Here is a 24,981-nt window from a genome sequence, read left to right as displayed (position 1 = left end):
TGAACTCATTTATCATGAAAAGTTGATTCTGATTGGTATATTTAGTATCATTAGCATTATATGTCAATCATCACTTCAGGTACCTTAATGCCTAACATTTTGATGATCCGATAACACCTCTGTAGTGTTATTCCCTTGTAAAGTTCCAGCAAAATACCCCTGGTGTTGTTTGGGGGCTAAAACCTTCCAGATAGCTCTTTATGAGCTCAATAGCGATTTCACCTTGAAAAATAATGATTATAGAACACGACATATGGGAATTCAAAGTCTTGCTGTGGTACCATAGGAAGTTACTAGAAGGTCCATAGTCGAACTTACGAGTCCATGCAAAACTTTCGAGTTATCTCATTTACAAGCACTCAAACACGTACACACACAGACAGGTACACGCAGACACACGCACACAATCAAATGGTACCGAAAACATAACCTTCTCGGCAGATACTTATAATATCGCAACTGATGTATAACTCTATCGCAGACGTGAACGAGTGCGCCAGCTCCCCCTGTCGGAATGGAGGCCAATGTCAGGACGGAGTCAACCAGTACAGATGTTCGTGTGCCCGCGGTTGGGTTGGGAAACACTGTGAGGAAGGTATGCCTACGTCTTTCCTGCCATCGGTGATAACCGTGTTTTATAAAGTGTTTTTTATCATGATTTTGAATAATTTCTATAACGTAACAATACTTGATGGGGATTTTTTTAATTTATTTATTTGATGGGGATGAACTGAACTGAACTGAAACGCAACAATGGTTTTCAGACATAGACGAATGTAGGCTGACGAACCACGGCTGTCATGAGTGCACCAACACCCCCGGCAGCTACAATTGTTCCTGTATGGACGGGTACGTGGTCGGCGCCGGCGGGACATCATGTCAAGGTTAGGCCACCAATTCGTCACCTGTCACGCGACCATATCAGTACATTGCCTACACGTATTTGGTGTTTCTCAACGCTACATAACTTTCAAGTTTCTAAAAGATGCAATATTCACCAACAGCTGCCAGTCCCCATTAAATATATCCAATACTAGCACCATACATATACTTTGGATGCGATAAATTTTGCCTCAGAGTCAATCATAATTCATTTTTTTCGACCCAGACGTAGATGAGTGTCTCCTAGACAACGACGTGTGCCCGTATGTCTGCATCAACACTGAGGGAAGTTACTACTGTATCTGTCCGCCTGGGTACATGCCCGAAACAGACGAATGCTGTAAGTGTACGCTTTCCTTCTGTTCACTTGTATTTTCAAATGTATTTTTTCAAACCATACAAGACAATTTACAAAAAGCATTATCAAAAATGGAACATGTATTAAATGCATTTAGCTCTTCTAGTTTTAGCGGCGATCCCATATCTTAAAAACATGCTTTAATTGCTTTGATGCCTTGATGTTAGGCGCAATACTAGATCTTGTTCTTTTTCAGATCTTCCACCGACGGACCCCCCAATAAAGCGGTCTACTGGTATGTGGAAGAATTATAAATATTGTTTTGAAATTTTACATTTTACGTCTTATTCTATTTATGGCATACATTCGACCAAGAACTATCATGTTTGTTGCAACTGCATAGTCGTGTTTTCCAGAATATTTAGATATTCAGGGAGTTTTGATACATTTTTTTTTTTCAAAGCAATCGGCGATGACTGTAGGTCAACTCCATGTACGCTTGAACACCAGGAATGTACGGAGAGTGGAGGAACCTACATTTGCCAATGTGCTGAAGGGTACTACTTTGCGATCGTCGGAACTAAGGACACATGCAGAGGTAAAAATGTTGTTCCATGCTATCTACCTCACATATTTCATATCAATCAAATAGATATATAAAAGATGACGACGCATCTTTCAATTCAGAAATCAGTGGTAATTAATTCGCTTTGACACTTTTACAGGGCACATATATGTAAGTGTTCAAACACTACAATAACAATCGAAAGTTTATTGCAATAACTACCACGTCAATGATGCAGAAGTAAACGTTTCCTTGTTACTGCGGGCTCATTTTGCCCTACAGCAGATGTATGTAATAAGTAGCTTACAACATTTGGTTCTATCATGTTTGTCATATATCTATCAGAATCACTCACATATGAAGCTGAACTGACCATTGTGGAAATCGGTGGCGTGCAGCAGCGCTTCACAGCAAAGTTGGATGATCCAGAATCTGAGGAATTTCGGAGGACGGCCTCGGTTGTTGAGAATGCAGTAAGAGTGTTTTCCCTTAGCGCTCCCTTTAATGGATTGGAATATCAACCAAATTTGAGTAACAGTAGGTCTTCTACTCTGCTCTAAAGCAGAAAATACATTTGATATTCTATTAGTTTATGGTAAAGTTCACTGGACTCGATCAGTCTAAAATGTGGGTAAGCCCAGTTTCTTGTATTCGAATTAAAGTTTAATTCTGCTTACTAGAATCACATGCTTACTGTACACTCAGTTAAAATGCACATATTCTGAGTTCTCTGTTCACCTTTGTCGTTGTTTACCTATCACCGCTATCATATCAAACAGCGATATGTTCAAATATTCTTGTAACCTATTTCCGTTAATATATCAAACTACAACATTTTCGAAATATTACAGCTTTAAACTACCATCTCACATCTGTCCAATTAATATCGCTAGATACCATGTGCTTCTAAATAACAGATATATGTTACCAGCGTTATGTGGCATCAAGGCATATCAAATATCTTGTCTTTCTCTTCAGCTGAGTGAACATTTTGAGGCCAGTAGCCTCAGTGGACGGTGCAAGGGAGTTAAGATCACGTCCTTCCGGGAAGGAAGCGTCATCGTCCGGTTTGACATCTACCTATCCCAGGGTCCCGCCTCCGTCAGTATGGTCACAGAGGCGTTCTACGGGAATATAAGTGACAACACCTTTGGTTCAGCGCAAGTCACAATCGTGCCATCGTCTTTGACAGTTTCAGAAGTCGGTAAGTCTATCATGTACTATGTGCGTGTGTGATGATTAATCAAATTTCTTTCAAAACTGCGGCACCCAGAACTGCAATGCAACGTACGCTAGTTAGGATTGCCCTTAGGAGGGTGACAGAAGGTCACCTAAACTTAAGTTGGACGAATACTTGGTTGGTACAAAGAATTCAATCTGAAGTTCAGTGCTTTAATTTTATTAGTTTTATTTGGATATAGAGAAACTTAAGTCTGCCTATCCACCCGGAAGCTAATATCAAGGGCTAGCCCTTGTAACTGGACAATACACAGTCAACAATATAAAGGGTTACATTGCGAAAGATATATACATTTATGGGGTTTGGTTTACGAATTTGAGTATACAGACATCACGTATGTTAACATACATGTCGCTCAAATGTTGTATCATTTCATCTCTTTTCCGCTTTTCTTTTCTGGCAGTAACCTAAGCAACTCTAATAGTAACGAAAGTTCACCTATATCCGTTGTTTTTAAACACAGGAGCCATTTGAGGATACCAAGTCGATGGACGGTACATTTGAACTAAAACATTTCAGTTCGATGCAACAACAGACCCCAATATTTGAAAATGTTGCAGTTTGATGTAACAACGGATATAGGTTACCCCACGGATAAAGGTGAATTAGCGTTATGTTTAATAATACATTAATATCACCAATTCCCACCAACTCATATCTTCACAGTCAAAGACGGACCGACAACTCCATGGTACCACGAGCCGCTGTACCTGACACTGGTTTGTGCCGGCTGTGCTGTTACTCTCATCGCCATCGTGGTGACATTGATCTGCTGGTATATCAAGCACAGCGGTCAGCAAAAGAAACAAAACAAAGTGGACGCAGTTGACCACACCCAGCTTCCAATGACCAACAGGCAACAGAGCAGCAGAAATAAGCAAGATTTTGTAGAGCCTCCTATGGCTTGGTGATATTCGCCTCCATGAAAAAGGAAAGTTATTGTTTTTAGTGTGCTGTGTGTTTGTGTATTTTCTGATTTTGCATAACGTCAAACCTCTAGATTTTGTATATAGATTAGTAGATGATCAAGGTCAGTTTGGTCCTCCTGGTGTGTGACCTTGGTACTGCAGTTTTTGTCTCTTTTCCTTAGACATGATATATTTTCGTTGAAACTAGTTTTATCAAAAGAATGTGTACCTATTATGTGACACTGTATATAGATATAATTGATGCAAATCAGGGACTGATTTTCATGATTAATGAAATGCTACAATAGCCTTCTTTAAAAAGATGAGGTTTTAATAATTTGTTTTTCTTTACGTCTGCGTACCTACAATCAAGATCAATTTGATAGACAAGGAGAATTGTTTTGGAGATAACTTTGCGCTATGGTAATTTGTTTGGCCCTAACAAACCTAACAGTAAAAAATGATGGCTGGTAAAATATATCCATTTTGCACTAAGTTGGTGTCTGTAAAATGTTTGCTTTGTATGTATGTAGACAATATTCCCGAAAGAAGATAGCCTAGAATGGACTATTTTTTACACCGATGTTTACACCAATGTCCTCATTCTACTTGGGTGAAAATAAGTACCTGATAGCTTGGGTTAGGAACGTACATCGGACAGGACATTAAATGGAGGTACTGTGTTTGAGGACGTTTTTCAGCAGTGTGAATGTGAGTCAGCACCAAGGACAGGTTTGTCTGCCTGTGTGTGAATGTGAGTCAGCACAATATGGGCACTGATTATGGAACGCTCAAAACCTCAGTGGTATTGAATAAGTAACAGTGCTCGTATCATGAGTTCACAATCATGATAAGTTTGATACCATAGGAAAGGGAATCACAGAAGCTTACTATTGATGTATAAAACATTGAAATTTATGCAGAAATAAAGGAAATATGATATACCAAATTTGATATTCCCATCTCTTTGTGCCAAGTTTGGAATCCGGAATGTTCCCCGATTGTTTATTCATGGTTCAGTGTTGAATATGCTAAAAAGAAAGTAACACTACCCTTTGCAAATCATAAACAGTTGACACGGACAGTATACGTATCTGGTTCTAATTCTATTTAGCCTTCGGTCTTACTGCATCACCCTTAACTCCTCATACTTGGCATTGAGCTAAGACAAGTCTGCTTCCTTTTTATTCTGTGCAACCTTTTAAATGCCTGCAACAGTCAATTGAATAAAAAAACTTCATAAGACAGATGCCAACACAGCTGCCGGCGATAATAGAAAATCAAAGAGTAGAGTTGCAAATAGAACAATTCGAAAAAAATAGAAGAATATGACAGAGGCATTTTTTGAAAAAGAAAGCATTGCATGTCTGTAATACACTTTCTTTTATTTTTACATGTACAACAGAAGTACAATGACAGTCAATTTGCGCTTTAAGTCATCTCATGATACTTTTAATCTTTGCCATAATGCGTTAGTAACTAAACTTGAACAAAAATACACAAATTTGTGTGAAAATGCAAACCATAAACGCAAGTCTGTGGTACAATCTCTGGAAGATTCGCTCTCCAATCTATCAGAACTGCTGAAGATACATCAGAAGTGTGTTCCGATATTTCAAATGTGAGACTAATCAACGAAATGCCTACAAGCAAACGACAGAACAATAGGATATCACTATGAGGGCAAGTGTGCATCATTGATTTACTCTGAAACTGTTAAAGGCATACTACGCAGTTTTTTGCGCTCAAATTTGAAATATTCTAGAATTAAGAAATATCAGATTTACTACTACTTTTTGTCACTTTTTGACACTTTTGTGTCATTATTTATAATATTTCACGTTTGCAACGTAAAGGATTAGCCTACAAACATTCCGCTCTAGGCACCCTGTAACCTTGTGTCCCCCCAAGTTAGACCCTCCAGGTCTTGCTTGCCACCGGTAGGTCCCCCGGGGTGGGGTAATCAGTTAGCACATGCATGGCAGACTGCAGATAAAGAACACAATGGAGATCTTCTTTGGAAACACCTACATCTAATCATTCTAAAAAGCATATAATCATGAACTTATTAGTCTATTTTGTAGGATATCAACAAGCTAAGGTCATATTCCCTTCAAAACTGTAAGAAACCTTGTACAGAAAGCTAGTCTACTGTACTCAGAGGAACTGTCAACTGGCCCCCCACTGGGAAGCCAGGCTGATAAGCAAGAAACAACAACACACAGAGGCAGTAACCAGCCTGTGCCCATCTGTTTCTTGGAAGATCACAATTTTTATACATCATAATGTGGTGCATTGATGTCGCAGCATCTCTCCATGAATATTGGTATGCAATGCTATAGGGTTGATTGAGCTAACAATGTAAAGAAAAAGTGGGAAAAGCTACTTTTTGTTTTGTTCAAAAATCCCGTAGTATGCCTTTAAATGAAATGTGTACATGTGTGTTTTTGTGTGCGTTTGTGTGTATGTATGTGTGTGTTTGTGTGTGTGTTTGTGTGTGTGTGTGTGTGTGCGTGTGTCTGTGTGTTTGTGTGTGTGATAAATAAATATTTTCTTTCATCCTTTCCAATTGCTAAACTTTGCTTTGGAACTGTCACTGATCACATCACTTGTACCACGATGTGCAACTTTCTCCAATGCCCTTGTCACACAATTAACGATGAAAAAGTTTTTTTTTGTTTATTAAACAAAAGTTGTTTTTCTCCTTGCATCTTCGAGCATAAATCTACGCAGTAAACCCTACAGCTACTGTGTAAGGAAATAGACAACGTTCTTTTTAAGTATATTTCAATATGAAATGATTTTAAGCTGTTGCTGAATATGTCTCCATTGTTCAAATAAAGTGTAGCGTTTTAGCCAAGCCAATATTTTGAGCTTTCATTCTTTACGTTTCGGCAGTGAAAAGAGTGAGGATTGAAGACTGCAAACTTTAATCTTTTGTAGGAAACTTTAATCTTTGGTTGATCAAAGATACGAATTGCTTCGGTTCTCGTGACAGGCTTAAATTGACCAGGGGGGTTATTACATTTTTACATGATATGTCTCGACTGTTCAAAGTGTGACGATTCAAGACATTAAAAAAACTGCAAACTTTAGTCTTTTGTAGTAATCTTTAATCTTCGGTTGAAAAAAGATACGAATTGTTTTGGTTCTCGTGACAGGCTTAAATGGGCAAGCGGGGTTATTAAATTTTTATATGATATGTCTGGACTGTTCAAAGTGTGTCGATTGAAGACGGTAAACTTTCATCTTTAGTCTGTAATTTTTGTTGATCAGACACATATTGATTCGGGTCTTGTGACAGGCTTAAATGGACGAGCGTCTTGCTCGGTGCAGGACGTGTTTTTGCTGTCCAGACTCAACCTGATCTGAAAATCGCCATCATGTCGGAAGGGAGACAGCAGTTCCAAGCAAACACTGGAGGTAGCAAGTTTCTGTTGTTCTTTGCCTTGTTCTTCTCTTTTTAAAAAAAGAGAGCAATTTGCCCATGCCATTTTGACTTCTTAAGTGTTTCTTTATGCTTGAATGATCATGTATTAATTTTAAAGAGTGATTTCCCACGGTAAGCAAACATTCTTTACAAAGACTCGTGTAATGGTTCAGTGCTATCTCCAGGACCCGTCCCTCCGTCATAAAAAACTTACTACAGTCTTTGAAAGATTATAAAACCAACAGTTATGAGTCAAAGATCATCTTTGATTGATTGTTTGTTAGCTAGTTTTATGCTGATTTGACCAATAATTCCCCTCTGTAATGTCGCCACACTACAAACACCAGTACAGTTTAGTTGCTTGCTTGTTGGTACATTCTGCATTATGGACGGCATGGCCGACAGAGTCATGCTTCAAATTCTCGCGATTAAGATTTTTAAAAAAGATATATAACTAGAAAGGCCGACATTTGCTTAAGAGCAAATACAGCATATTTCAGCCATACCCCTTCCCACGCAACATTGGACTGTTCCAAATCACCCCTGCGCAAAAATGGAACATCCTCTTAACAGTACATTATCCCCCAAAGTGGACTGGTATTGTGAATTGACTACAGGTAAAAACAGAGCTTGCTTCTATTTTTCAGAAAATGACAATAATCACACCTTCCATTCAGAAAATTTTCATCATGACTGAAAATTGTTGAATGACTTCATGTAATGTCATTAACAATTTTCAGTACGATAACTAGGTGTAAGTTTAAAAAAGTATAAGCTCCTTGTGATGTGGGTACATTTATTATTGCAATGAACTTTTTTTATTCAAGTAGGGCATACAATTTAATAATTATCAAGCAGGTGCAGGTACTGTAGGAGCGTTTGTTTTCTTCAAGCTGTAAAACTGTTAAACTGTTTTACTTTGTATGCAATCAACCATCGAGCCTATTCTTATTTTAGTTTAACAACTTCCTGCCAGACCCGGAAGATACGATTGAACCTTGTTCGAGGATTTATTTTCGTCTGTCTGGTCAGTCTGTTCATACCCTGGCGCTGAGAGTGTTTTATTGGGCTGAAACTCTGGCAGTTTGAAGTTACTTACAATTTAAATGTTCAAAGTTTATGCCAAACAACAACAGCACTAGGAAATGTGGCCACTATAGAGAAAATGCTGATCTATTGACTAGGAGCCATACGTTACACATGATTTCAGTACACTGATCATTAATCATATAAACATTGCACAGGTAAGCCAATTGTTTAGATGTACAATTAAGTTCAAATAATTCTGAAGAGAAATATTGATGAGAAAATAATCATTCTCGCCACTGTCTAACTTATAATTACGTATCAAAACTAAACGCAGATTTTCTAACTAACGCACCTTTCGCCGACTTCATCATAGGACCGCCGGCTATCAATCAAACACGGCTGTTGATTAGACTTAGAGTTTCAAACAGTCATGTGCTGTGCACGTGTGCCAGTTGACAGCGAACTTCATGCTACGTGATGTTTTACATTGCTTGGACCTTCTTTCCTACAGCGGTGCTTCTACAAAATATTTAGACTGTAACACTGAGTTTTATAGAATAGAATTTGACGCAGAACAGCGTTTTTTGCTGGGTATTTTTTTTGAAACATGTCCGTGGGAATATCAGCGAGGCGGCGACGTAGGGATATCAGACCGTCAACAAAAGTCGCACGGCGGCTAACGGCGCAGCGAAGATACTAGCGCTATAAATAAGCGCTTCAACTAAGGATGGCAACCCGTACAATATTTTTGTATACTGTTGAGCTAAGTAAAGTTTGTTGTTTATGAGGTTTTAGTTGTCTTTGAAGCTTTGACCCGAAATATTTTAAAGTCAAACTGCTGAAGAGAAGTAAGTGACTGCTACGATTATCGTAGATATGGCCCTAAAAAAACTGATAAAAGAAGCCTTCTCAATAGCCTAAAATGCAAGAGCTTCCGGGGGGGCTTCGCCCACTTGGGTCCACCCCACAGTGGCCCTGCCCCTGGACCCCGCCAGGGACATTCGGCGGCCCCCGGACCCCTGTCCGACGCTTTGAAAAAATCCTGGCGAGAAGTCTGTACGGCCTGAGTCTTCAAGTTAACGTATTGTGTGGTCCCGCTTATGAATATTAATTAGCCTTCGCTTTCCTCTTCGCTGATTGGCTGAACCATTAATTGAATTAACTCTTCCTGCCGACTAGACGCAGGTGCAGATGTCGGCTCTGTGGGGTGAACGTCCGAAAGGTCACGGCATGGAGAACGAAAGAAAACCAATTTCCCCTAAAAAAAGTGCTGTAATTAAGCCTTTTACAGTACTTTATGCCAAAAATTTTACTTGGATCATTTTACCAACTATATTATGCCTATCTATACCAAATGTTACTCATACCAGGGTACAGGGGTGCAAAATATACCGTTATAAGACCGTCAACAACAGTCGCACGGAGCTAACAGCGCAGCGAAAATACCATCGCTAGCGTTTCAACTTCGGATAACAAGTTATAAGTACTGTTGAACTCAGTAACGTTAAAGTTTGTTTTTAGTTGCCTTTGACGGTTTGACCTGAAACAGTGTTACGCTAAACTCCTGAAGAGAAGTTAAGTGACTGCTGCGATTATCATAGATATGCCCCTAAGAACTGATACAATATAAAGCCTTCTGAATAGTCTAAAATGCGAGAGCCTTAGGCGGGCTTTGCTCCCCCTGGCGGGAACACTGCTATATACGGGATCATGAGGCCCCGCTTATGAATATTAATTAGCCTTTGGCCTCCTCTTCGCTGATTGGCTAGGTCTTTGATTCAATTAACTCTCCGGCTGACGCGCACAGGTGTGGCTCTGTGCGGGGTCACGGAAGGTCACGTCAGGAGGCCAAAAGAAAACAAATTTCCCCTCATAAAAGTGCCAAAATTAATCATTTTAAAGTTGTTTATGTCAAATATTTTACTTGAATCTTGTTACCAAGTATCTAATGCCTATCTATACCAAATTTCAGGTCATTTAATTGTAATACCAGGGTACAGGAGCCAAAAGTGTCCTTTTTTGGTCAAAAATTGGCCAAAAATCGCAAAAATAAGCATTTTGTTGGACTGTACATCAAAAGTGTTATTGAATTTATATGAAGGGATTATCAAGGCACATCTGTGTCAAATTTCAGCTCATTCGGTTGCAATACCAAGGTACAGGAGCCAAAAGTGTCCTTTTTTGGTCAAAAATTGGTCAAAAAATCGCAAAAATAAGCATTTTGTTGTACTGTACACCAAAAGTGTTCTTAAATTTATATGGGGGCATTATCAAGGCACATCTCTGTCAAATTTCAGCTCATTTGGTTGTAATACCAGGGTACAGGGGCCAAAAGTGTCCTTTTTTGGTCAAAAATTGGTCACAAAATCGCAAAAATAAGCATTTTGTTGTACTGTACACCAAAACTGATATTGAATCTATATGGGGGACTTATCAAGGCACATCTGTGCCAAATTTCAGCTCATTCGGTTATAATACCAGGGTACAGGGGGCCCAAATATACAGTTTTGGTCTTAAGATGACCAAAAAACCTTAATAAAATCATTTAAGAGACAGATATGGAAAAAATGAAAAAAAAAGCCCGAGGGTATTGGCCCACTCTACCCTTGTGCCAAATTTCAAGTCATTCGGTTGAGGAACAACGGAGATACCGTGTTCTGAAGATTTGACAGGAGAAAGAAACATTACGAATACAATATATTTCACCATACCTATGGTATGGCTGAAATATAATGACAATGACAATGAAGTTTATTGCATATTCATGCCCCGTTGGAGCTAAATGCAGTTAGTTTGGTACAAAAGGTAGTAAACGCAAAGTTATACAATTTCACATACTATAGTTTACATGCATCTTCTCTCTTCCTAAAACATTTGTAGATGAACTTACAGATATTTTCTAGTATATCGTGGTTAGATGATGACATGAGATATTTGAACATATCTTCCTTCGTTATGTGTGCATATTTCTGATCTACATGTGTAGCATTAACAAATGTATTGCGCAGATCATTGTACAGTGAACACTCTAGGGCATAGTGTATTTCGTTTTCTACATACATGTGGTTCTTATCGCAAAATATACATAGTCTATCATTAGGAGGAGTTCGGTTGTATCTACCGGCTTCAATTTCCAATGGATGATCGCTGATCCTTAGTTTAGTCATGGCTCGGCGATAGCTAAAATTTGGTATATCCAGGTATTTTTCTCTTTCATACAATTGCTTAAATTTTCTGTAGGTTCTTAGCTTATTCCTTGGTTTTCCTTCGTGCCAGGAGAGTTAAGATCTGAGTAAAGGTTTTGAAGAAAGGTGTCTTTCAGTCTTTGTTTTACTTCAGACTGAGCGAATGAAGTGTTGTGATCACTGTTCAGCAAAAGGTAGGCAAAACCAGACTCCTCAAGGATTTTACTAACATTGGATAGCCAGCATGGGATTTTACGTTTGCGTTTGTACAAGTCCTGTTGAACAAGGAAAGCTTCATATTGTAGGCTATTTGTTGGTATTTCATTAACTAATCGTTTGTAATATGAATACAATCTTGTGTAAACTTCGATCCACAGGGGATACCTTCCTAGTTCTGCCCTTGTTGCAAGATTACTTGCATTTTTTCTTACGCCTAATATTGATTTACAAAACTTAAGGTGAAGTTGTTCGATGGGAGACTTGTCATTCAATCTGCTCTTGCCCCATACCTCTGCCCCGTAAGTCAATATTGGGACTACGCAGGCATCAAATAGTTTACAATACACTGATACTGAAGGATTGCAGTCTTCCAGGGTTGTTTTGATGCTGAACAGAGCCCTGGAAGCCTTTTTTTGCAGTGCTTTCATTGCTGTGGTGAAATTGCACCCAGCTGTAAACACCACTCCTAAATAGTAGTAAGAGGAAACTATTTCTATGTCTTTGTTGAGTAAGTGGAATTTGAGATTTGAAAACATATGTCCCTTTTTGTTAAATACAATAATTTTTGTCTTATTTAGATTCACTGATAATTTCCATTTGTTGCAGTAGCGGCCTAGAGTATTTATTGCATGTTGAAGGCCATCTTGACTAGTTGATAGTAGAACGAGGTCGTCTGCATAAAATAGACTTGATACACTGGATTTATTTAACAGGGGCGCATCAAAATCCCCCGCATTCAGTTCACCTACCAAGTCACTTACATACAGATTAAACAGCGAAGGGCTTAGAACGCAACCCTGCCTAACTCCTATCTCGACAGGGAACTTTTCAATCAATCCTATGTTGGTTTTAACACTTGCTACGGACTGACTGTATAAGCTTTTTATTATATCGAAAAATCTGCCGGAAATGCCATTTGATAGAATTTTAAATAGAAGGCCCTCATGCCAAATCGAATCAAATGCTTTAGATAAGTCCACGAAGCAGGCGAAGAGCTGTCTTCTTGATTGCGTGTATTTGGATATCAATGTTTTCAGGACAAATATATTATCTGATGTTCTGTAGTTTTTCCGGAATCCGGTTTGATTAGGTTTGAATATTTCGTTTTCCTCGAGAAAAGAGGAGATTCTTCTGTTTAGTACAGAGGTAAACAGTTTTCCGAGACAGCTCGAAATGGAAATACCGCGATAGTTGTTAGTGTCGTCTTTTCTTCCTGATTTGTATATGGGCACTATATAGCTGTTTGACCAGATTTGTGGGAATATTCCACTTGAGAAAATGCGATTGAATAACTGAACAAGAGGTCGTAATAGTATGTAGTGTCCTGCTTTTAACATTTCGTTAATTAACATGTCTTCGCCGCTCGCTTTTTATTTTTGAGAGCCATTATTGAACAACTAATTTCTGATTCTGTAATTGGGTAATCTATAGGCCCTTGCTTTGTGTTACGTTCATCTAATATCTTTAGTTTGTCTATAATTTTCTTCTCAAATTCGGTGTCAAAATTCTGTTTCTCAATCCTACGTTTCTCATGCAACGTTTTGAAATGGTTTACCCAGGAGTCAGGCGGAATTTCTTCTTGGGGGTTGGGGTTTGTATTTTTAAGTTGTTCAAGCAGATTCCAAAAGGCGGTTGGATTACTTTCCTGAAGATTTTGGAGTTGCATTAAGCAGTCAGTTTCATAGTCTTTTTTGCGCTTTCGGATTAGTTTGTTGTATTCTTTTTTCTTCCTAAAATAGCTGCCTCTGATAAAAGGGTTCTTTGGGTTTCGTTGTAGTAAATATTGTATATTTCGGAGCTCCTGGCGGGCCTCATAGCAGTTTTTGTTGAACCACTTTTTATTCGTTCTTAATGTTTTTCGTTTCTTGCTATGCTTTACCTGTAATGACATATTACCTGCTATCTTAAGAATTTCGTGGAATTCGCATACTTCTTTCTCGACGTCTGCTTTTGGGGTTTGGTGTGTAGACAATATGAAATTTTCCGGCTTCTGCGATATAGCATGGCTGCGTAAAGCATTTGTGAACTTTTCGCGCGAGTCCGGTCCCCAGACAAACCTGTCTGGAAAAGGTCGCGTATTTGTTTTTGTTTTTCTTGTTTAGTTTAGGGGTTCATGAATAAGTGAATTAAGATTTAGCGATATCATACAATGGTCCAAAAATTCTGTTAATGGGTGAACTTTGAATATATTAATGTTGTGAAAGAGGTTACTGCTAGCTAGGGCATAGTCCACTGTGCTACAGCCATTGGGCTGGTAGCAGGTGAATCGGCCGCTTAGATCTCCTAGGACTCTCCCATTTAGAATTCGTAGGTCGGATTGGCAGCATAAATCAGTCAGATCTTTGCCGAAAGTGTTGGGCGAGTTTTTATCGGAAAAATTTCTAGGGATGTCAAGATTTTTAAGGATTTGTTGTGGTTCAAATTCAGAATCGATTGGGACTTATATATATACTCAGAACGTCCCGACAATTAGCGGGAAAGACATAAGGAAATTTGTTAGGTTCAGCTTCAACTTCCAGCATGGACGCTTCTAAAATCTTGCCCACGCCATTTTGACTCTATTCTAAGGATTTTGGATCACAGGGCATACCGTCAGACAGATATCTTCTGATAAACAAAACATTAAGATATATTTGCAGTTTTTTGTCTGATACATGAATTCTCATGGGACCACATATAGAAGCTTTTTCAGATAATTTACATATGAATATAGAATAATGGCATTTCGATAAATTTGTAGTTTGATACATGAATTAACCCTATTCAGACTGGGGGGTCATTCATGTTAACGTTTTCAATCCGTTTTCATTGGATTATAGCGTTATATGTTTAATGTTACCTTTGTGCGTGAAATATTTAGCCCAAAAAAGTCAATTAATGACGTCATAATAGTGTCATATTACGTCATAATGATATGAAAATTTCAAGAAATATAAAACTTGACAAGCATATCACCCCCTGCAAATTTGGTGATAGTACAATAAGCTGTTTTGAAATAACGAAGAGGGAGCCGAATGAGCACCAAGGGACAGCGAATGCCAAAAAAGCTAAGTCTGGATAGGGTAAATTAATAACATGGGACCACTTTTAGAAACTTCTTCAGATGCCTATACATTTGAAATAATACCAATATTCTATCCAGGCACCACACCCCAGCAGCAGCCCCAGACTGATTGGAGGAAACTTGCGCACGCCGCTGCGACTATCCCCAACACGATGTACGTCTCGAGAGCAGGTAAAACGAGAAAGGGATTTGAAATTTAAGATATTTTTTTGCTGTCTCATTGCCCTGCAATCTAATACAAACACTGCCAAGTACCTTATTTTTGCCTTGGTTGCCAGTGAGCACTATTAGTGATTTAATGTGACATAATGTTATAGAAGAAGTTTATTTGCAAGTTCATGCCCGATGGCTAATTGCAAGTACACGGTATAAACGTAGGAGATGTACAAGTGATAATGAACAGTTATAAACTATATTCTACTCGAATACTAGTGCTGGCTATTTCTAAACAGGTTGTATTTGACATCTTTTTTTTTTTTTGGAAGCAGAGACAGACGGAAAGCCCCGCTTTTTCTACAATTGTGGGTTCTGCGATTTCTAGAAAGTGGCTTTCTGTTCGACTGTGATTATTTATTTATTTGGTATTTATTCCAAATGCGAAGGTACATTACACAGACTTATAGGCAGCACGGCTGATTGCATAGGTCTACATATAACACAACTATACATCGGTACAATACAAATTTACATACGACGGTATATACATAGTGGTATTAGAGAAATGCGAATAAAATACTACGGAAGCTTGATAGTGAATAACATTCTACGGGAGGTCAGAGGTCGAAATTTAGGTAATGTGGACTATTTAGTTGCCGGTATACAAGTCAGCATTTGCTTGGGCTACTAGGCTTCGATAGGCTATTCATGTCTTCAGAATCTACAACTGTGAATGTGGGGAAGTTGGGATAAGTCTTTGTGGCTTCTCTAAATGGAGTGATCCTTTCTGTTTGGTTGAATAATGAACACTTGGAAATAAATGTGTTTCGTCTTCCACTGCTTTTGATGTACAGTATTTACAAATCATTTTACACACTGGTATATTTCAAGAGGATGACTTATTCATAGGTAACGATGAATATACGATCGAACAAACCCAAATCTTCAAATGTTTTGAAAAAATGTTTGATTTCTTTGATGTTAACACAGATGTAACGTACGATGCGGACGCTAACAACAAGACACAATGTCGCAGCCTCATCAAAAAGCTGTTTCAAACCGCTGGGTTTGTGTTCTGCCTTGCAGTCGCCATCATGCTGCCATATTTGACAGGTACAGTAGGCTGTTTTACTCTCCGAGGAAAGGTTCGACATAGGCTGTGTTATGACTCGTTTTCGCTAGGCCTTCTATTTTGTCCCATTTTCTAAAACACTTCAAAAACAACCGAGGCCGAAACTCTGCTTGGAGAGCAGGTCCTTTCATCTTTATTCCTCAAATTAGTCTTGGTGACTTCAATAGATCTATTAGTTATAAAGCTTTTGTCGGAGTACTCACTATGATAATCTGACATATTCTTTCACTACCATTACTTTCGCCAAGAAGATTATATTTTGGTAGTATGTCGGTTATGAAACTCGAATTCTAGACCAGCTATGGTCACTATTTCTGAATCAATCAAAGTAACCAGCAAAGTAACTGCTACTTGGGAAGAACTTGGCAATGAACAATTTTGGGTTGCACATCTTACCACCTTAATTGTATTTTCAATACAGTTAGAGTCATCAGACTTTCTGAGGATATTGCCAAACTGTCTATAAAGATTGACAAGCGGACGGAACCGAGTTTACCCGCCCAAACTGATTTGGAATGTAAGTAAATATTCCTAATATCATAAATGAATTGCAAATTTTGTACCTAAACTTGCGTCCTTGAATAACTGAACCAAGAAAGAAGATTGATTATTACTCAATGTAATCTGTACCTCTGTTATATCTTATCTGTCCCTTACCTCCCTCATAACCTAAATGAAAAGTGGCTTGCTGGCCGATTTGAGCTTCTGATGAATAAATAAAGGTTAAAAAAAGTTCCTCATGTTCAACAAATTTTTCGTTTTCTTGAATATCCTAACGTACATTTCCGTTACTCATTACGGTCAAATAAATGTGGCGTGATTGCAAAAATCATGGATTCCGACACGATCCGACTCTCGTTTTATTAGGGTCTCTTGGAGCTCATGAAAAAAGGGGAGCCATAGGACCGACTGGACCTACAGGAGAAAAGGGAACCACTGACCCTGTGTCTGCCGGGCCTCCAGGAGGAAAGGGAGTCGTGGGGCCGGCTGGTCCTGCGTCTGTCGGGCCTTCAGGACCTCCAGGAGAAAAGGGCACTGTGGGGCCGGCTGGTCTTGTGTCTGTTGGGCCCCCTGGTCCTACAGAAGAAAAGAGTGCAATGAGGCTGACTGGTCCTGTGTCTGTCGGGCCTTCAGGGCGTCCAGGAGAAAAGGGCACTGTGGGGCCGGCTGGTCTTGTGTCTGTTGGGCCCCCTGGTCTTACAGAAGAAAAGAGTGCCGTGGGGCCGGCTGGTCCTGTGTCTGTTGGGCCTCCTGGTCCTCCAGGAGAAAAGGGAGCCATGAGACCGGCTGGTCTTGTGTCTGTCGGGCCTCCTGGTCCTCCAGGAGAAAAGGTAGCCATGGGGACGGCTGGTTCTGTGTCTGTCGGGCCTCCTGGTCCTCCAGGAGAAAAGGTAGCCATGGGGACGGCTGGTTCTGTGTCTGTCGGGCCTCCTTGTCCTCCAGGAGAAAAGGTAGCCATGCACCATGCTTGTCCCGTGTCCTGTGTTGGGCCTCCAGGCCCTCCAGGAGAAAAAGGAGCCATAGGACCGGCCGGTCCTGTGTCTTTCGGACCTCCTGGACCACCAGGAGAAAAGGGCGCCATGGGGCCGGCTGGTCCTGTGTTTGTCGGTCCTCCGGGGGAAAAGGGTGCCATAGGACCGGCCGGTCCTGTGTCTTTCGGACCTCCTGGACCACCAGGAGAAAAGGGAGCCTTGGGACCTCCTGGTCCCTTGTGCCGGAAACAAGGGAGCCCCCGAGTCCTCTGGTCCTCCGAGATACGTACACAGTGGAACGGTGGCGCCGGTTGGCCCTCCAGCTGGTCAGCCTCTGGAACAGACTAGACCGGTGTGGCCTCCTAGCCATCAAAGGGAAAAAGGAACATGGACCGGCTGGTTCTTCTGGCTCATAGTGCATATTGTACGTATGGGCCTTCGTAGTTTTTAGGCAAAGCCAACCACCTGTGACATCGCTCCAAACAAAATTTTACAACACCGGCAGTTTGTGTGATTTTGGTATTCTCCGGTTGTTTTTATTTGTTTTATGCATTTTATCGGGATTCAATTTTTATTTTCACTCCGCGTACCGTAGGTACGCTTCGAGTGAAAATATTGTTTTCATGATGTTTCTTCTTTCTTTCTCCTGTCACGACATTTAAAGTGATTCCTCTCCGTCGTTCTTAGACCGAATGATCTGAAATTTGGCACAAGTGTACATTGGACCAATACCCTCGGACTTTTTTTCTGTTTATTGATAGATTCATTTAAAATGGTTTTATGGATGTTTTTAGGTGATGTTCTGACCAAACTTTATAATTGTGCCTCCCGTGCCCAGGTATTAAGTCCTAGGGACCCGAAATTTGGTATGGTAGTGCATGAGATATTTGCGCCCGACACTTAGCGGAAGCGATGACCTGATTGGTCAGCTCGGGTACAGCCAATGAGGAAGGGTCTTTCAACTTAGAGGCTGGGAGTACATACATGTATATGTCGCCGGGAAGAAGTCCGTTGAAAGTACGTGAAAATTTGTACTGTTTATAAATTGGCAACAATACACAAACGCAGTAACAAATTTGGGTAGCTTGTCGTCGATATTGTGCAGTTTTTGTTTGATTTACCCACGTTTAGAGTGTCGGGTTAAGCGATACTAGGCGTGCAGAATGCCGCGGTGGGAGAGGAGCAGGCGCACGCATGGAATATTGTTGCGCTTTGCAGTGACTGAGACAGTACTGTTGTTTATTATCTGTGAAAAGTGTACAGTAGTTCTTTTCCATAGTATATAATAGTACAGATATTCAGGGGCAAATCTACAAGTACTAACGTTACACTATGTTGTGAATTGTGCATTGATGTTGGTTTTACAAGAATATATGTAATCAGGTAGGGCTTTTTTTCCTAATCAACAAACAAAAAGGATCTTCCTTTTACTCTGGGTGGCAGAACATGAAATTACACAAAGAAAATACTAATTATTGTATTATATTCTATTTTCTACTGGAGGAAGATGAAACACCAACTGTTGTGCAGACCGGTGGGGTTGTGCCTTGATAGAAGGTGTCAATTTGACAGTGCTAAATTCATTATTGGTCGGGTGCTCGAACTCGACTAATTCCACGAAGTCTGGCCTGTCAGAGAACACAATAACTGGCTACAAAGGTGGCACCAACAGACACAAAGGAGAGGATAGCAAAGCCAAGTGCAAGAAGTGTTCCCACATACATAATGAAACTGTGACAGAAACAGCAGCTTGATGTATGTTTAGGTTATTTGAGACACCACACCATGGTATATGCTGTGTAATTTAATAATGTACTGTACTGTACTAAAAACAGTTTATCAGAACAATTAGATAGTCATAAACTGATTAGTTTATGTGGAAAATAAATGGGACTTTAAGGTTATACAGACGTATAATTACTGCAATTGCTGCATCCTTTTTTAGACAAAAAGCATACAAAACATTAAGATATATAAAACAGACGTCGTGCAAACATACAGTGGCTAATTAGCTTTGTTCATCAATATTATGTATTAGCTGATTACCTCTAAGTATAAAAACAGAATGTGATCCTTTTGTCTAAATACAATGTGCATATTAACTTTATATGTATTTGTACTGATAATGTCATTGCAGGGCTGCCATATTGCATCATATCCAATTGGCTTTTGTTTCAATGCGCTTCGCTAAAAACGGCTAATAAGCATATCTTGGTAAAGAGTTAAAAGTGTAGTACAGTTTGTTTGGAGAGGTCTGCTGGTATGAAGATTAGTAATGCTTGTGACAACCTTGAATAAGTGCAGTAACTAAGCTTCCCTTGCCTTGTGTAAATAAGCAGGAAAGCCACGCTATTGTCTGCTGTGGATACGTAATACCAACGTTTAGGGTCGCATAACGTGTTGCATCCGTAGAAAAAAAATACAATACAATTTCTGTTTGTGAAATAAAAACGTTTTTTCTTGAAGTAAAACGGTGCCTTCTTTATTAATGTGTGAAACACTAGCATATTGTAACTTGAAAGTTCATCTGTGTTGGTACAAGTCATTCTTGAAATAGTTGAACTGTAATTTCCAACACCAAAATTGGACTCACCCAAATTTTCGACTGTACAGCATCAGTCTTTGTCAAGGAATGAAGAATCCACTGCTGTTGTGACGTCACGTTATGTAGATAGAACACGTGACTCAGTAAGCAGTGGATTATAGGTTGCAGGAAGTCTATGGCGAATACTCTGCGCAACATCCTTGTAGCACCTAAAGACAAAAAAGACTATTCAAAATATCTTGGGGAGCCAAAAACAAAAATGGTTGTGATATCCATCGTTCAAAGGTGTAACTCGAATCATGATCAAATCAGCACGTGATCACATAGTGTCAACGTCCACATAATTCCATCGTCATCCATTTCTGTACATTAATTCATATTGCCTATTAGCATGGTGCCAAAAACAAGAATCTTTTATGGACAAATGGAAACCATTTGGTTTTAGTTTAGTTGATGCGGTATGATGGTAACATCAATATTGTCATCAATGTCTCACATGGAACAAGTTTTCAGAATAGTGTAATAAACAACATTGGTACTTACGGATGCAGGTAGAGCGCACTTCCAGGTACTTCCGGGCTGATCTGAAACAAGGATCCCGGGACAAGCGGTTGGAGGCCCCCAAAGAGCAGCTGGACTTCCCCTGGCAGCTGGTCCTGACCCAAGTCAAGATGTTGGGGTTGCGGCAGTTGTTGGTGGAACGGCCATTGCCATGGCAAATTTCCAATGTGGCCCTGCCGTACAGGGCAGACACGATGTTGATCTGTTGTCCAGCAGGACAACTAATGGTCATTGTTTGGTCGTCACACACTCGACGAAGCCCTGAGGTTCCTGCTTTAGTCAAGAAAAATTAACAGCTGGAATAGAAGAGTCTTTGAAAGAAACATGGCTCTGGTGCGAGCAAATAAGCTTTCCACAACCCAACTTGGCGCATCTTGGTATGATAGTGAATATGATAGTGAACTTCACGCACCTGAAAATGCTTCACTTGCCGTCGTGCGTCCGACAAGGAACAGCAGCCCTGCGGTCAGGAAAAGCCTGGTGGCCATCTTTTGCCTCATGTAAAAAAGAGATTTAGATTTCAAATACTAGTCATTACAACCTGGAAGTCGGTTCTTTGCACTGAGCTATTACAATGAGTCGAAAAAAGCAACATAATTGTCAGAGCAACAACAACTTGCACAGAAGAACATGCAACTACATCTTGCACTGATTTCTACCATCTCATGGGGATATGGGATGCTGAAACCCCAAAATGAAGTAAGGTCTTTTTCAACAATTGATTAAGCAAATATAGAGTCTTTTCCGCCACGCAAAGACACTCCCAAGCTGACAGGATTTCACAATAATAACTTTATTGCACAACAATTGTACGAGGTACAAAGTATGGCATCTACATAACTACAGTGCTATAACTTAACTTAACCCTATTCAGACCGGGGGGGGGGGCTTTTGAGGCCCGCGCCAACTTCGATGTCCTATAACGCCAGAACGCCTTACGCTAAAGCCACCAAATTTGGTGAGTTTTCCTAAAATATTGTTGGCAACAATTTTGCGAAGTTTGACAAATTTTCCATTTTTTCGTGTTGCCATGGCAACCGTTTGCTGACAGGCAGTTTTGCCAAAAATCACTATTTTTGGTTCTAACAATGTATTTTTCACATTTATTTGCTATATCACTGCTATTTTGTTACATTAATAAAATCTTATATTATTTAGCATATCTTTCATAATTATATATGCATAAATTATGCTAATTTGATGACGTCATCAGCCCAAAATCCAAGATGGCGGACCGTATGGCCAGATCAAGAATAACAAGCTAATTATCCCTTAAAATTTGTAACTACCTGGTATTTTTTCACCAAAAACCATCTAAATGAATGAATTTAGTCTATTTCCATTGCCCTTTGTGATTATTTCTTGAAAAAAAAGTAGTTCTAAAAATTCAAGGTAGTGGATATAATATGGTGGAGCCTAACTCGTGTCTTAGATGTGCATGACGTCATTATGACGTCATCGATGTTGCTATTGGCAATACAAGTCGTCATAAACATTATTATTCTGTTATCTGCACTTATTGTTACATTTTTGTGGTATAACTTGAAGTTGTCTGAGAATACCCTTTTTTCATGGGTCCGGCCAATATAATCAAATCGATGACGTCATAATTACGTCATCTTAACGTCAACGTAACGTCAAACGTCAAATACTTGTCAGATATTATGTCGATATCATGTCCTGAAAATTTGGTGGCCCTGCGGCACGTCGTTCAAGAGTTAGAGGACTTAGAAGTGGAGGGCCTCAAAAGCCCCCCCCCCCCCCCGGTCCAGGGATGACCAAAAAAGCCCGGTCTGAATAGGGTTAAGGCTTATCTAACTAATACAGGAGTTGTAGTATGGGATAAGTTTCTTACAATCATTGGAGGCTTTTACAATCATTTGGGGAATTTCTAATGTCAAAACCTTCTTCGATATATTTTCCTATACCTGCCATGCAGGGATTGTCACATGTCATTATGTATTTGAATTTGCACTTCAGGTCCATTTGAATAAATCCTTGTGTACAAAATGACAGCCTTCTGTATAGAGAATTGCGTATATCGGAATATTTGGGACATACAACCATAAAGTGATATTCGTCTTCGATTAGCTCTGGACAGAATGGACACACCCTCTGATCTATAGGGATTTTTTGGAATCTTCCAGTTTCTATATTTAATTTGTGACAGCCAATTCTGAGTTGTGTGATTGCCCTACGAACGTCAAGGCTCCTTATGGTTGAAATGTAATATTCTTGCTTGTAATGCTTGTTCAATGTAGAAAGAGAGGAGAGTTTGGAATTGTTTCGAATAGAGGTATGCCAATTTTGCACGTATATATCTTGTAAACGTTGTCGTAACTGAGTGGTGATTGTGTCTATGTGGTATGACTTTGGGTTCAGCCATATGTGTCCAAAGCCTTGGTAGTTGAGGATATTTTTTACGTGGACAATCCAATCATGTTCTCCGAATGAAACAGTATTGTATGCCTCACGAAGAAGGGCATCTTCGGGCAGATTAACTAAACGATGCCAATATTTCACAAGTTGCATTTCTGCATCAATCCTAGCTGGGAAAGTTCCCAATTCTCCCCTGACACCATCGTTTGAGGCTTTGGCATGAATGCCTAACAGAAACTTTGGAAGCGCATGTCAATGATGTCAAATTCTGGAATTTGTTGATTTGAGTCTAGGTTTATAATTTGGAAGCCGTTATCTCGTAAAATATGGCTATTGGCATGACGCAATAGTATTTCTTTATCTGTATTTCTTTCCAAACATACAACATATTAAGTAGTATTCAATGCAGAAGAGGTGGTTTTTCAAATGGTAGCTGGAAAGTTATCTTGAATATTAAGTTTTTTAAGTCAAGTAGAAAAAACCTTTGAGGAAGGTTGGCAGATGTTATTGGTATGTGATACAATGATTCTTATACTTTTAGAAAACTGGTCAAAGCAAGTGATTTCTGAACAGTACATAAAGATGGGTTTTACAAATTTGTCAAATAGATTTTTTCCGAGATTGATTGAAATGTCCTTGTTAGAGAGTAAAAGAGCCTTGAGTTTGAAAAGTGCTCTCATTGCTTTGGTTTTCAAATATTTCCTGGCGGTTTTGAATTTTCCGGAGGATGTGAAAGGAATGCCGAGGTATGTATAGCTGTCAGTGATTTCTATATTTTTGCCATAAATATGGAATTGGTCTTTGTTATTCTTGCTAGAACCTTTGCCAAAAACAACTTCCTTGGTTTTTGAAACATTGACAGATAGCTTCCATTTCTTACAATAGTTTTCTAGGCAGTCAATACAATGCTGTAGCCCTTGTTTTGACGATGAAATCAGAGCGCGATCGTCTTCCCAGGATAAACAGTTTAGAGACTTTGAGGTTAGGACTGCAGGGTCACATTTTGTGGGGTCAAAGCACTCAGATATATCATTGATGAATAAATTAAATAATAAAGGACTAAGATTACATCCCTGCCGTACTCCGCATACGGAAGGAAAGGAGTTTGATAATCCATTATCTAATCTAACTGCATAATTCACATCATTGTACATGGATTTTATAATATCAAAGAAATTACCTCCGATACCACATTTATGCAACTTATAGAATAGCCCATCTCGCCAAACACTGTCAAATGCCTTCCTCATGTCAACAAAGCATACGAATAGTTTTCCGCCTTTTTTCTTGGTGTACATAAAAATCCCACCAAGAAAGTGTTTCCAGCGCTACCTCTTGCGTCACCCCGTATGTGGGTACGTTATTGGTTCTGGTTACCTAAAAGCTGCATTTCTCTCTATACAGCCGAATAAATCACAACCAAAAACAGTGTAAAAGAGTTAATATCTACAAGTGGTCTTCAGAAACCTGCCGTATTCGCACGCGACACCATTGCCAGATAATCTACATTGCAGATAACATTTGTATCTTAAATATATAAAAATATCAGTTATAGCTTTCTATCTTGTACAGAAGACTGCGCAACAGCAGTAAAGTAAATATGGAAGCTACAATGAACCTAAGAAGATACCAGTTCTTTAAGATATTGTCTACATTCGATTATTTTTTTTTTACTTTATACAACCCGAAAGATATATGATAGAATGGCCGCATACCAAGGACAAACTTAGTGGCGAATTTGTTATTCATTAAGGTTCTCTTGGTCCTGTTTTGGGACAATGACTGTATTTGTGGCCTCAGGCGTATCGTGTTGGAATGCAAAAAAAAGACACGCGGCAGCAAGACTGGTATCGGCGGGGTCTTCCGTGGAAAGGCTGAGCGGGGTCATGGGCAATGCAGGCGCATGGGGTTTTATG

The 24,981-nt window shown here is 39.5% G+C and overlaps 2 protein-coding genes across 2 annotated transcripts in view; both read left to right on the top strand.

The window, feature by feature from the left end:
* LOC118415599 (von Willebrand factor D and EGF domain-containing protein-like) overlaps window positions 1–4,576 on the top strand; it is a 31,628-nt gene extending 27,052 nt beyond the window's left edge. The window contains exons 25-32 of the mRNA XM_035820301.1: window positions 482–595; window positions 765–884; window positions 1,109–1,222; window positions 1,437–1,475; window positions 1,644–1,778; window positions 2,091–2,218; window positions 2,724–2,949; window positions 3,652–4,576. Coding sequence (XP_035676194.1) covers window positions 482–595; window positions 765–884; window positions 1,109–1,222; window positions 1,437–1,475; window positions 1,644–1,778; window positions 2,091–2,218; window positions 2,724–2,949; window positions 3,652–3,896 — 1,121 coding nt within the window. The 3' untranslated portion in view covers window positions 3,897–4,576. The remainder of the gene's footprint in view (window positions 1–481; window positions 596–764; window positions 885–1,108; window positions 1,223–1,436; window positions 1,476–1,643; window positions 1,779–2,090; window positions 2,219–2,723; window positions 2,950–3,651) is intronic.
* A 2,700-nt stretch (window positions 4,577–7,276) lies between these two features.
* On the top strand, window positions 7,277–17,928 carry LOC118415597 (collagen alpha-2(I) chain-like). The gene is made up of 4 exons (XM_035820299.1): window positions 7,277–7,316; window positions 14,899–14,991; window positions 15,967–16,089; window positions 16,976–17,928. The coding sequence occupies exons 1-4, from the start codon at window positions 7,277–7,279 to the stop codon at window positions 17,926–17,928; spliced, it is 1,209 nt and encodes a 402-aa protein (XP_035676192.1).
* The last annotated feature ends 7,053 nt before the right edge of the window (window positions 17,929–24,981 follow it).

The sequence above is a fragment of the Branchiostoma floridae genome, chromosome 5 (genome assembly GCF_000003815.2).
Source record: "Branchiostoma floridae strain S238N-H82 chromosome 5, Bfl_VNyyK, whole genome shotgun sequence".
Lineage (NCBI taxonomy): Eukaryota > Metazoa > Chordata > Leptocardii > Amphioxiformes > Branchiostomatidae > Branchiostoma > Branchiostoma floridae.
The sequence above is the reverse complement of the archived record's forward strand: the minus strand, read 5'-3'. Positions and strand labels throughout refer to the sequence as shown.